This window comes from Corylus avellana, chromosome ca9 (assembly GCF_901000735.1).
Source record: "Corylus avellana chromosome ca9, CavTom2PMs-1.0".
Lineage (NCBI taxonomy): Eukaryota > Viridiplantae > Streptophyta > Magnoliopsida > Fagales > Betulaceae > Corylus > Corylus avellana.
The window spans coordinates 2379718-2393733 of NC_081549.1; the positions used below are offsets into that span (position 1 = coordinate 2379718).

The 14016-nt window shown below is 36.2% G+C and overlaps 3 protein-coding genes and 1 pseudogene across 3 annotated transcripts; 1 reads left to right on the top strand and 3 right to left on the bottom strand.

The window, feature by feature from the left end:
• Positions 1-478: 478 nt before the first annotated feature.
• Positions 479-6214, bottom strand: LOC132191899 (heterogeneous nuclear ribonucleoprotein Q). The gene is made up of 9 exons (XM_059607026.1): positions 6070-6214; positions 3995-4530; positions 3797-3913; positions 3417-3557; positions 3070-3243; positions 2328-2535; positions 2059-2231; positions 1341-1426; positions 479-767 (listed from the first exon to the last, which is right to left on the bottom strand). The coding sequence occupies exons 2-9, from the start codon at positions 4466-4468 to the stop codon at positions 632-634; spliced, it is 1509 nt and encodes a 502-aa protein (XP_059463009.1). The 5' UTR covers positions 4469-4530; positions 6070-6214; the 3' UTR covers positions 479-631.
• A 1247-nt stretch (positions 6215-7461) lies between these two features.
• Positions 7462-10828, bottom strand: LOC132161621 (replication protein A 14 kDa subunit B-like). The gene is made up of 3 exons (XM_059571780.1): positions 10721-10828; positions 8731-8989; positions 7462-7880 (listed from the first exon to the last, which is right to left on the bottom strand). Exons 2-3 carry the CDS (start codon positions 8984-8986, stop codon positions 7816-7818), a joined length of 321 nt encoding a protein of 106 aa, XP_059427763.1. The 5' UTR covers positions 8987-8989; positions 10721-10828; the 3' UTR covers positions 7462-7815.
• On the bottom strand, positions 9959-10053 carry LOC132162674 (U6 spliceosomal RNA; annotated as a pseudogene).
• A 1213-nt stretch (positions 10829-12041) lies between the features above and the next one.
• Positions 12042-12416, top strand: LOC132191688 (uncharacterized). Its single transcript, XM_059606779.1, has one exon. It carries the CDS (start codon positions 12042-12044, stop codon positions 12414-12416), a length of 375 nt encoding a protein of 124 aa, XP_059462762.1.
• The last annotated feature ends 1600 nt before the right edge of the window (positions 12417-14016 follow it).

The window sequence follows — 14016 nt, forward strand, 5'->3', positions numbered from 1 at the left end:
GTGTATTCTCTTTACTAGTTAAAAGTGCAAATGCCCTAATCATGGATTTTATATCTATTTTGATGCGGAATTTTCATCAGCACTATGGGATACATTAATGTGTTTTGTCTTCCTCCACATTACGGTCAACATGTTAAACCCAACAAATCGCGGTCAATTAGTCCAAACTGTCCAAGGCAGGTGGGCCTCGCATTTAGGGCTGCCGAAGACGGTAGGTAAAACCCTTGAATCCCATCCATCATCATCCAGAGTTTCTCAAATTTCGATTGCAAAGAGCCATTCCATACAACACTTGTAAGCCACGTCGAGACATGTTCTGGAATGAAGCTGTGTCAATTTATTTTACCCCAACATTTATATATTGTCATATGGTAAATATGTAAACATTTATGTGCCTCTAGACCAGTGGGAATTATTCAAGCATTTGCAGTGTGCAGATCGATTTTGCATTGCATTAATTTGTTTCTAAGACGACATCAATGTGAATTTCAGGCCATCCGGAAGAATATAATATATGATTAAATTTTTGATAAATCACACAAAAATTACTTCCGACTTTGTATTTGACATGAAATGATTAAACTGCTCACCCCAAATACTTAAGTTCTTATACAGACATAAAATGATTAAATTAATATGGGTGATACCGGCTGCGCCCACGGCTGCTGTCATTGCTGCGCCTTCCACCGCTTGAGCCACCGCTGGTGCCACTCCTGCCACCCCGGGACTGTGGTGGAGGGGAATGTGGTTGCATCCCGGGTTGTTGCCTATAGCAAAAATTAAACAAGTTTAACTCCAACTGCACAAGTAGAACAAGCCCTTGAAATGAAAAAGTGAATTTCTCGACCATTTTTTCCTTTAATGGCATGGTTACTAAGCACATTATTCATCCCACAATATCAACAGCATCACTGCTGCCACTGTAACTTACACCATTTTAAGTCGTTGAATACACTTCATAGAAAAGAAAGTGAAGATTTTGGCATCCCCATAAAAGATTTACTAAGCGAGAGGCCCACAAGATTTGCACAAAGAATTTCCAGTGCAGTTAGGCTTTTAGTAATGACATATAGAAGGATTCTAGTACGGGGAGAGAGAGAGTAGGATTAGATCAACACGCTATTGCATCTCACATAGAAGGTCATAACCTACCTGCTAACTGGAAACAAGCAATTACTGAGGCATAAACACTCCAGTGTAATGATTCACTTATCTGTATAAGCAGGTATTGAAACAAAGGTTGCCAGACAATGCAGCCAAGAAATAGGACTGAAAGAACAAGCCTTGTAGTACAATAAAAACACAAGGCATACATTGTACAATTAAGTAGAAAAACTTACAGGACATATCCGATTCTTCCATCCGGCAAAAGCATTGGCATCATTGCCATGCCAGCAGGAGTTGACCCCCTACCATAGATTAGTGGCTGCAAGAATTTCGCACCTATATCAGCGGTAAAAACTAAACAATGCTACAAGCAGAAAATTTGCAAGAATTCTCCTTATTTATAATATACAATCAAACAAACTAATACTTTTAAAGTAAACACCTTGATTAGTTGTGATCATATATGAAGATTAACAATAACTATGGCCAAACCACCCCTAACGGCCATGTGAGGAGTTTGGCCACCCCCTCTGGCCAGCTTGATTCGTGTTGATTAATGTATTCTATCAACTTTTCTAACAGATGGACTATTTTTTTTTTTTTTGCTTACCCCAAAGAGTGATAAATAACTTTTTTAAATTCACTGAGCTATTTGTCAAAACTCCGAACCACGGGGACAATAAATGAATTTATCCCAAAAAACAATGTGGGAGCCCACTCCAGACCAGGTCCAGACAGTTCTAAGGTATAATCCAGCCAACTGGATCCCAATTTCTCATCTTGTACTGGATAAATATGCAATTTACAACTCTTAGAACTGTCCAAGCATCACAGTAATTTAAAAGTAAATGTACTTTCCTTTGAAAATACTTTAAGAACTTTCTTTAAACAACTATTTCCAGAAAGCAAGCAAAGCTCAGATGTTTTAGAGAGTGGGAAGAAGCATCTTACTTGTGCAAAGCCAGCTGCACCATATCCAGCACCTACAGCACCATAGGGACTGCCAACCATGCCATAACCAAGACGAGGTGGGTAGCTTGGGAGTAAGGATGACTTCTGCGTGTTTGGTGCTGAAGATTTCTGATCTGTCTGTGGCTTTGCAAGAGAACACTCCAAAACTTGACCTGTCAATCAGAGAACATCCAACAAAGATTGTCAACAATACTAGTTCATCATCAAGGATAAGAACGGGCACAAGGTGCAAGGAGCAAAACAATTACCATCAATTTCATATTTTTCAGTGTTCTTCAATGCCTTCATGGCACTTGACCTTTCTGCAAAGTGAACAAAACCAAATCTGCTTTTTTCTTGTCCTGCTTTTGCAGGAGGGAGAGCCACTTTTGTGATCTTTCCATGATGTTCAAACAACTCTCTTAAACAATCCTGAGTAATGTCTTTTGGTAAATTCTTGACATACACTGCCTTAACCTGTAACAAACAAATTCCTTAAATCATGACTCCACAACCTTGAAATTACAAGTAAGAAGGCAAGCACTTAACAAGAAGATGCTGCGTATACATTTTTTTTAATGGCATTAACATACACACTCAGGGAGGGGGTTTTATTCCCACAAGCTTACCATCCACCCAATTCTTACGGGTGAAGTGGTGCCATATGTGCAAGAGCTCATTGGTAATATTTTACACAATCATAGAGAGAATTCACAAGTCATGGGAGGGATTACTCACATAAAATAGAATTTTATGAGCACTGCCCAAAACTATTAAAAAGATTCATAAGCCCCTTTCTTATTGAAATGCAGTACACAGACTTTACCATCTATGTAGAGAGGATTCAAGCACTAGAAAGTCATAGGTTCGACCCCTACCTGGTGCGTGCATTATCAATAATCTCTCTACGTATCAAAAAAAAGGAATAGAAAAGAAGGATCTTCAAGTAGATCAGCACTTAAATAAAATCAAATACTATCATTTACATTTTTGGGGTCAGCCAGAAAATACCTGAGACGCAGCAGAAGATTCCGCATTTTTGGGGTCAGCCCAGCTCACAGTTGGGGCATTGTTGTCGAGCTTAAATTTGGGGCTTGACATCTTCTGTCTTGAGTATTCCGCACATGCATGATTATAATACTCAATGAAAGCAAATCCACGGTTCCGGATAGAATTCTGTGGGTCCTGTCTTGGTCAAGAAGATTCAAGGAATAAATATAACATATTGAGTCACAAATGAAGAATCATGTCGATAGTCTTAAATTATATATTTGGCTCTCACAGAAAACAAGCATAATTTAAACATGAAAAATTATGAATGTAATAAAAAATTAGAGAAGATACAAAATCTTACAAACCTTCAACAGTTCCACAGAAATGACCCCAGGCCCACTCTCTGTTACAGCCTTCTTCATATCTTCCTCACCCCAATTTCTGGGAACGTTACCAATGAATAACCGATGCTTTGCTTGAGAAGTTGAACATTTTATTTTTTTTCCCTGGAAAAGAAAGAGGGGGTTAATAGAAAAGTCAATACTATGAGAAATGAAGAAGTCAGACACTCCGACAGCTATTTAGAAATTATTCAACTTTATCTTCAAACAAATGGAAGTGATAAATCTCACAAATCATATGTGGAATGCACGTGCTTGCACACATCAGTGGTAGCCATCCCAAGCCATGGCTGAGGTGGTTATTCAAAGGAGAAAGTGCATAACCATAAGGGTCCTTAAATTACCTTTAGTTCAGAATTATTTAACTCCTCAATGGCCCTAGAAGCCAACTCCTTGGTTCTGAAGGTCACAAAAGCATATCCCTTGGCCCCACCTGAATCTTTACCCTTCATTATTCTAACCTATTGTCATCAAATATAGATCATATTAGTTAAACAAAAAATGTGCAGGCAAGGAATATTATAATCAACAATCCACATTACCTCAGTGACTTCTCCTATAGGCTCACAAAAGCCCCTCAAATCCTCTTCAGAAGCATCATAAGGAATGCCACCAAGGTACACTTCAGAGCCATGAGGAGGCAGCGCAAGAAGCTCAGCATGCTTTTTTCTCTCATCTTCCGCCTCCGCCTGATCAACTGTCATCTCCTCGTTAGCATGTGGCCCATTTTGTAAATCAACTCTTTTAGCAGCCTCCTTGTCTTCATCATCTTCTTCAACCTCCTCTTCTACCTCTTCCTCTTCCTCTTCCACTTCTTCTTCTTCCTCGACCTCTTCCACTTCCTCATCTTCCTCTACTTCTTCATACTCAACCTCTTCCTCCATTGTCTCCTCGGGATCATTGTCTCCATCAAGGTCCACCTGCTCTTCAGATTCTATAGGCCTTTCAGACTCACTAGGCTTTTCAGCTACATCTGGCTTATGAGAGGCTGCAGCACCTGACCTTGTCCTTGGCATCTTATGTATCTAAAAAGAAAGCTTGCAAGGCAACTGTGACAGAAGCACAGAAGCCAGAAGCACTGGCAGAAGAAAGAATACAAATATGGAAAGGTGGAAACAATGAGAGGCCAAAAGGAGTTGCAGAGTAAGAATCTCGACAGAATTTTTGCCATGAGGTATGGCTCCAAGGAGTTGCAATTTGAATGATTCTCAACTAAGGGATCATACATAGTAACAAAAGTACAGAGATAGGTAAGCGAGAATTCTGAATGATAATCAAGAGGATGGTGATGCTCAACAGGTGAAAAAAACTATGAAGCAGTGAATTTCTCGAAATTTAGATACTGACAGTTGCCCAAAAGCAATGGCCAGTTTATTTGTTTAACATTCTATCTGGAAAAATGCAATCACGAAGAAAAAAAAAAGGAAAAAATAAGGATGAGATATTGAACATGTGATGGAAATTATAAAGTGATTATTTAATGCAGTAACACAATCCAGGCAACAGCAATATACATATATGAGGTCAGATCTGCAATTGAAAAGTTCAATCAAATAATCATTGCAGAATAGAAAGACAGCAGCCACAGACCAGTCATTAGGTTTAATTATGAACTATGAAGACATGGTCTTTGTCCATTCCACAACAATAATTCCAGTTCCACACCACATTTTCCATGTAACAGGTAATCTGAAATTTGAATCTTTTGTTGCCAATCCAACCTATCAAGATAAATCTTCAATTTATATCTTAGTTGCATTATTCAGGCAAGCATCTCAAATTTATTACAGCTTGACATGCACCCATTTAGAAACTCCAAACTAATGGGATTCATGAAAATATCGGTATTAATAACAGTTAAAGGTGCTATTGGATTGGTTTCTAGGTATCACATCTTCTAAATTCAGAATATCTGTATGAACAAAAGTTTTCAGCATTTTGAAGAAGAAAAAAAAAGATCATTTTTTGAGAAAATAAATACGAACAAAAACCACTCAAAACAACAAAATCACGGAACAATGAACTGAATAAATACCCCTACGTCACAAACAAGTCCAGAAAAATAAAATTTTTGGGTCTATTTGGAAAATAATACCCTTGACCGGTCGGACAGTTAGTGAAACTTCCTACTGATAGCCGTAGGTAAGGGCTGAAAACCGCCACGAGCGGGTCAGTGCTCAGCACTAAATGGATAAACCCCATATATACCCAATCTATACCACGTGAGGCGCAAGAAGTCAGACACTGATAATCAATACAGGCTACACTAGAAACGGAAACATTACAAGCACATTTGGTTCACATAAATCTTCATTTGATAGGCCTCCAACACAAAAAAAGTTGTAATTTCAAAATCCAATCAAAAACTATCTACGATATTGGCCTCTTCATAAGCCTCTCTCAACTTTCCATTTACAAATCTAAACTACCAATTTTTTTTTCCTTTTCACTACCAGCCCCACGTAGAAACAACCCACAACTGAATTCACAAGCTACAAGCTAACAAAACCATCAACCAGTATAAACCAAATTCAATACCTAAAAATGAAAGGAAAAGACGCGTTTTTCTACGAGAAGAAGCAGAAACAAATTAGGAATATAATTTGAGAGAAATTACCTGAGCGGGGAAAATAGAAAACAGATTGAAGCCCTAGACGTAAACCACTTTGGTTTTTCGTGCTCAAAATCCTAATTTCCCAGTTCTCGTAGTTTATAGCGCGGTAGATCGACTTGATTTGAGTGTGCCCTAATGGTCGCGTATAGAGAAGACGTTCGGCCTCGTTAATTGTTTGTTCAAATCTACCAAAAGCGCCTTGGACCACGCATGGGCTTTGAGCCTTGGGCCTTAGGCTTTATTTTCTAGTTGTAAAGCCCGTCTTAGGTAGCTTGTACTGAGTGGTGACTCCCTATAACAATGGTCATAGGGAGTTATTATCGGACAATTTTCTACAAAGCAGTTTATTAAACTGATATTTGTTTACATGGGAGAATTACATGCTCTATTAAAAATGTACATGAAAATCGAATGCATTTTGGGCGGATCATGATCTCTTCATTTCAAGGTCTATATTAAATTTTACAAATCTAATGGTGTATATGTTGCCGCGAAGTGAATATGATGTCACATCATTTAAATTCATGTATAATAAAAAAGAAAATCTTAACCGAAAAATGACTCATTTCAATTTCACTTAAAATTGAGAAGATCCTATTACATTTTGAACAGATGTCGAGTTAATGGATTGAATTGGAGAAAAACTATCATTTTTACAAAAAGCATGGCTATGTTATGCAAGTAAGTTAAGGCATTAATTAACTGCCAATGATGATTTAATTACATGGGATAAGTGGGCTAAGAAATTTTTTGAAAAGGTTAACATTTTAAAAATAGGGTATGTTATTGTCTGAAATCTTTTAAATATGGAATAATTGCAAAGATGTGAAGCATCTCATTGCACTCATATAATACACTATATGCGTCATACTGTTCAGTACCTAGAACATTAATGATATTGATGGAGTTAGTAAGCCGATAGATGAATTGGGTTACATTAAAATTTTGTTTAGGTAAATAAATAAACAAATAAAATGATTATGCGTAGCCCAGATCCTCTCTTCTTTTACTAGCCTAGTCCCGACTCCCATATATCTATTGTTGCTCCCATGATTTCCCTTTCTCCTACCATTCGTTGAAGCGGATTATTTAAGCAATTTGATTTCCATACCTTTATTCTATTTTTTATCTCAATATGCTGATAGTAGGCTCTGGTGGCCATTGAAATTTTTTTTTTTTTTTTTTTAATTAAGGTTGATCCAAAGGCTACTACACCCTGGCATACCTTAAATGTTAAATCCCACCAAAATAATCTGTTTATTTTCTTGTTTTTTCCGTCAAAATTAGTCATAGATTTTATGAATGAAATAACTTTGGTTCCTGGTAGATAATCAGTGTTAAGGTAAACTTCCAATACTAGGAATTAACCACCCATCCACTTGAACAGTGAAATCCTCGTCAATAAGAAATTGTTTACTTGATATAGGCTAGCAAACTCCCACAAACCCGTTTCACGACACAAGGAAAAGTGGTAACCAAATTACAATAGGCAATCCAGAAACCGTATCGCTGCCCAGGAAAGCAATCACTGAAGACCCGACAATCGGGGATTCTAAAGTTCTCTAAAGTCATTTATAAAACTTTATCTCACATAGTAAGTACGACTTCTTTTTTTTCCGAGAATATCACATCCAGAACCAAACAACAGTATTTGGAGGAAAAATCCATCATCCTAGATAACGTCATCACAAAAAATGTTGGTGACAAGTAGCAGTTTCTAGCTGTATCACAAAGTAAGCTCCTAGTACCTCAGAGGAACAAGTGCTTAAATTCCCCGTTTGCAAGCTGACAAAGCTGATTGTAAGTATGAGTTTCTGCCAGAAAGCAAACATTATATTCAGATAACATAAAAAGATCATATAAAGCAAGAGGACGGGAACATAGCTAGAGTAATAAACAACTATCAGATAAAGTTTATGCCAACAATTTGAACTTCTACCCACATTATAGACATGTGAAAGGAATGGCCGCACCACCCAACTAAGCCCCATTACAAGATAACCAAATTAATACTATCAACTTGGTTGGTCTTTGTGGAATTCCTATTAACAAACTTTCATCTGCTTTAAAGAAGAGTAGAAAGAAACTATATCTGCCAGCTGCTACCAGACAGCCAATTTCATAGACCTTTTCATCAGAGACTAACAAAAAAAAAAATATTATAGTTTTGTTAAGAGTTAACCACTACTTCAGAGCAAAGCTATATTTCTTTTATAAATGAGAACCAGACATTAATAAGAAATTAGCCGCAAATTTTTTGAACTAATATGAGCAAGCCAGTGTTGTTTTCAGTGTTGCTCCATAAAATTGTTTAACTAATGGAGAAAGTACATATCTGCTAGCCATCAAGCAGTAATTTAAACTACAATCTAATAATTAGAGGTCCATTGATAACAGATGCAGAGTGCAAGTTTAATTTTCATATTTATTTCACAGACAATAAAATGCAAGGGTATTTGGGCATTCTAAAAGTTTAATAAACAACGCATCTGTCCAAGTGCTACTAATACGCATAGGTGCTTAGGGGTCCAATATAAACTTCCGAAGGAGCAATCTTTCAGATAGAAGCAAAAAAATATAAAAACTTATCAATGAAAATGCAGTGCATAGCATTGGCTCAGCTCACCATTACAAGAATTTAAAAAAATTAGGAAAAAGCCATACCAAATGTGTCACCAAAGTTGGTCCATATTTCAGCATGGATGGATTTCTCACTGTCAGCAATACCAACAACCTCAACAAACTTTGAGAGTGGAGAGGGTGGAGAGCCTTTGACAAGTATCTGGTTGTCATCGGTAGATTGTCCTGTAACAACTCCACCATCAGATCGCAGAACCTGAATCACTGCCCGAACCCTAGGACCAACATACAAGCGCAGCAGCTCCGCATTGACAAAAACTGCAGGGTTTGATGTATCCATCTCCTGCAAACCACACAAGGAAAAACTTTAATTCAGAGCTGCAATAAATAATTAGCCCGTGATAAACGTATATTAACTAGTATAATTACTCTACAGCAATTCTGTAAACTGATATCAGTTGACAAAAATCATTGCCTTTTACAAATGTCTCTAGTAGGACTGTAGGACCAGGGGAAACGAAGAAGAAGAAAAAGAGAAAAGAAAAGAAAGACCATAAGAAACAGACCCAAAACTACTTTAATCCAGACAATTACTTAGCTAGGCTCCTTGTCCTTCTTGAGTTGAAAATTATAAACTACAAGTTATCACCTGTGGTATGCATGCAATTTACAGTCTGACTGAATTGGGAAAAGAACTAGAAAGCAGCTGACAATATTTTGTCATTTTTATCTAGCCAGGTAGGATAATCTCGAAAAGGGGACAACCAACACTTTGCTCAAACTGTACCGTGCCTTCTAGAAGTGGTTGGGTAGAAACAGCTGTAGTCTAACCAATGAGTAGAAGAGTCAATGTATTGCATTTGAAAATGAAAAATGGGAAGAAATAGTAACTAATTGATATTCTAACAAGCATTACACTTACAGGTGCGTGAACATACATATACACAGGCATGCTCTCACACACACAGATTCTCAGTAAATACCATAGGACACAACTTTTTGTAACCCCTTCAATGGTGAGCTTCCAAAATCATAATCATTTTTGCCAATTCACAAAGACAACTTAAGATTTAACAATACGTCATTTGAGACAAGGTAATGATGAGCAACTTTAAGCCATCCCATTGTTAATCATAGGGAGGCCCACTTCTTCAACGAACTCAAGAGGGAAATGTTGGTGATCCACATATTTAAAGACTCTCCCTGTCAAATAGCCTCTACCACTACCATGACTTTCAACTCATGCAGACCCCCAACTCCTGACCAGCTTTACCATATTTTCTTTAAAACATTTTTCTAGCTATACCTGACAGCCCCTTGCCTCCATTCCTCGACTTAAAGTGTCATCCTTGCACAGGGGCCACACTAATCTTTTCTTTATTGTTCCAATTTTGTCTCCGCAGGGACAATGTCTCACCACTTATTGGAAGTACTTTTTTCAAAAAATGAAGAACAACCTATTCTTGTGTTTTCTACTGTTTCTGCACATACAATTAAACAACCTTACCAATTATTCACTAGTCTTACAACAATTTTATTCCTTTAAATGTGTTGGTCATACAATACTCCAAACCCCCAAAGCACGCCACCATATTGGCCATTCAATTGGAAAGACAGCCAACCATTTTACCAATGAATCAAAAAAACTTTCCTTTTAGACAAAACAATCTGACTTTTAATCAAACCCTTCGCACGTGACAAGTTTCCCTAATTTCCCTTACAAATAATAAATCAAGAATTACCTAACGCATATTAAATAATTAGCAATACAAAAGATAACGAAATTTGAGGCAGCAAAAACGCAATGCAATATAGCATCTAAAAAATGTGACCCGTCGGATCTACTAAATCTACTGAAAAAAGCCTAAGAGAGAATATCGATCATGCTAGTGTTTAGCGCACTGAATCACACTGAAGATTAATACTAATTTCTGTGTTTGGGTGCTGAGAAAGTGAGGACACTTGAATATTCGAAAAAAAAATGAAAACGAAATCTTAACACTCTAGTATCGGATACATTTTCTTAGAAATTGAAGCTAAGTGCGGTGAGAAATCTAGGGTTTGAACTCTTTACCTGATTCAGAAAACAGATCGCCGACTCGAAGAGCTTCCGAAACGCACAGCTTCAGAGAGCGCGCGGGAGCGAAAGAGAGAGCGGGTTTTTCAGAGCGGTAAAATGAGTGTGCGAGGGCTTATATGTAAGCTCCACTTGAGCACTACGGGGCTTGTTGGATCCCACGTGTCAAGAAATGCTAAGCTTTACAACCTCTTTTACACAAACCTAGAAATGCTAGTGTAATAAAAAAATTATTTTTTTTCATAAAAGTTTTAGATGACAAGAAGTCATATGTTCCATTTATAGTTGTTATGGTCCCACCGGTTTGTAATTTCTTATCACTTAAGATTTTTATGAGCAAAAAATAATATTTTTATTACACTATATTATATCTTCAAACAGACATACCCATGCTTACGTGGAACTTGATGTGGCTGACCCAAGGCTGTTTAAAAGGTTAAAAAAAAAATTAAAAAAAGTAGACTTTAGAAGAATTTTTGTGAGATTTGCTACCTATGTACTATTTTCCGCCTCAGGTTTCACAGATTCCATAAATAATAATAATAATAATTTTTTAAGTTTTTAATTTCTTTAATTTTTTAGTTTTATATATATATATATATATATATATATTATCAAAAATGACTCATGTCATCATTTTATTAGCAATATAGTGGCATCTGCATAAACTCTTTTTTTTTTTTTTTTTTTTGGCATACTTTATAAACTTCCGAATTCATTTTAATAAACACAAAACTAATTATAAATAAAGTAAACGCTCATAACTAATTTTGCATTTTTTTTCCCTTCTTTTATCAATTACATCAAAACGACAACTACAAAGAATAAGCCAATAAAATAGAAAGCTCGGACTCAGTAAAACCAGTTGACCCAGTTGTAGCTAATTTTCTACTGCCTCTTATTCGTCAATATATATACTCAAATCATTCCAACTTTCCGTCGTTAACGATGTTAGTCTTCCAGATGACGATAGAGAAACAGTAAAGTATTAGACGGAGAGATCGATAGAAATATACAAAAACTTGGGGCGGAAGGAAGACGATGAAGATGAAACAAGCCGTCGCCGCTAAGAGTCCAAATTGTCGTCCAACTCAATAGACAATAGCTGATGGTAATTGATAAAATTGTTTGACCGTATTCTATTTCGTATCAAGGTCGAATTCTAGGGCGAAACGTCACACGTTATCATTACACGGTACTCCACTTTGATACGCCTCCTCATCCTTTGACCACTTCCCCAGCAAGTTTCTATTCCGTCTAGCTATATATATTATCGCTTTGTAGCGCATTCTTCTTATAATTCCTACGATTCTCAGAAATGGAAATGAGCAAGTTTTCTGTTCTAACTCGCCTGAAGAGGGCAGTGAAGAAGGTAAGTTTTTTGTTGAATTTTAGTGTCAATCGATGGCTTGTAGCTTCGGCTATTGGCCGGACTTCATTGAAGAACCGCCACCTTAGCTTCAATGATCGGCCGGGCTTGAGGGCGTGCACCGATGATAATGACGTAGATTCGGAGGATTCCGGCTCTTCGAGGGAGCTTCAGAGGACATTAAGCTTTCCGTACGAAGATGATGTTGATAAGAGAGCTGAGATGTTTATTGCTAATTTCCATCGCCAACTTTTAATAGAGAGACAAATTTCTCTGGAGCTTCAATATTGCCGGGGAAATAGTTTCAAGGCAATCTCTCCCTGATACTTTTTTGGTCATTATTTCTTGGTGGAGCCTTCGATTTTTGGGCGTTTAGGGTTTTGTGGAAGGCTGTGTTTGGTTGTGAAGAGGACATTTTTTGAGATTTGTGTAAATTTTCCCATTTGAGCTGTCGTCGTTTTTTCTTCAAGGTTTTACAGGAAGAAGAGAAGCGCCAAAAGCGGCACTCGTTGATTCTTTATTCTTTGTTATGTACAGTATGATTCTAGCTTTGTAGTGATTGCCTGATTGGATTTGTTTTTCCTATGAAAATTTTCAATTACTATTTTGTTGATTTACTTGGCAAAACTCAATACAGAGTTCCTCAGCCAAATATACAGAGAGAGAGAGAGAGAGAGAGAGAGAGAGAAGAAAGTGAAATAAAAGGCTTAATACAAATCTAAGAAAGCTCCAAATTCTTACATTAATTGGTTTGATCTATGAAAGATCCAAATTCTTCAAAGAAATCTAAACGCAACAAAGTTTAAAATTAAGCATATATTTATTTCGAAAGTTTCGGTTAAAATCGGTTCGGTTAATCGGTTAACCGTGAGCTTTTTTAATTAGACTAAAAATTGATTGTTTTGAGGTCTAAATTGTTTTTTGGGGGCTGAAATAGCTTATTGAACCAAACAAATTTTAAATTGTCCTATCAATTAACACAATAAGAGTCCACCATACATATGTTCTACACTTCTACTAATAAAATGGTCCTAGAATATTTATTATTGGTTAATTATCAGTTAATTATATTTATTATTGGCTAATTATTAGTTAATTCGATTAACAAATAAAAAAATATTTATACCAATTAACTGAACCGACACCAGTATAAAAATCCTTAACAGATTAATGACCGACTTTAACGACAGGCGGTTAATGTCAGTTCAGTTGCAGTCAGTAAGCAATTGCTAAGCAGTAAACGATTAATCTGCCCACCCCGACTTTATTTTACATCTAAAATGTGTTTGTTTGGTTTTTACAGTTAATAACATTTTTAGTAACTAGGTTTTCACTTTTTTATCTATTCCCACCTAAGTTTTAATTTGTATAACAGATGATACATGACTTATGGGTAAATACCGGTTTAGTATCTTCGTCACCATTCCATCAATCAAACAAACGGATTGACACATGTCGTAACAAAAAAAAAATCATAAAAAAATCAAAAGTTAAAATATATATATATATGATGCAGGGTGGCGTAGTGGGTTGGCAATAACAAATAACAATAAAATTACAACTGTTCTTAAAACCAAGATTCTATCAAGAAATCAAGGTTAAAGGGATAGAAAATCACTCATAAAATGTTTCATATTGATAAATTGATTAAAATACATAAACTCTCCTCTTACCTATTAGGTCTGCTATATTTATAACAATAAGCAAATTTAGAGCAAAAGTAAACCTAAGCCTATTATAAAAATTTCTAAAATAATAAAATAAATTATTACAATTAAATAAAATCCTAATTTAAATAATGTAAATAATAAAATAAAATATATTTGATTGTTAGATTATTTGATTTGCTAGAATAAAATATTCATTAAAGTCCCCAATAGAGCAATCAAATATTTCCTTATTGGATTATTGCATTTATTTCCAT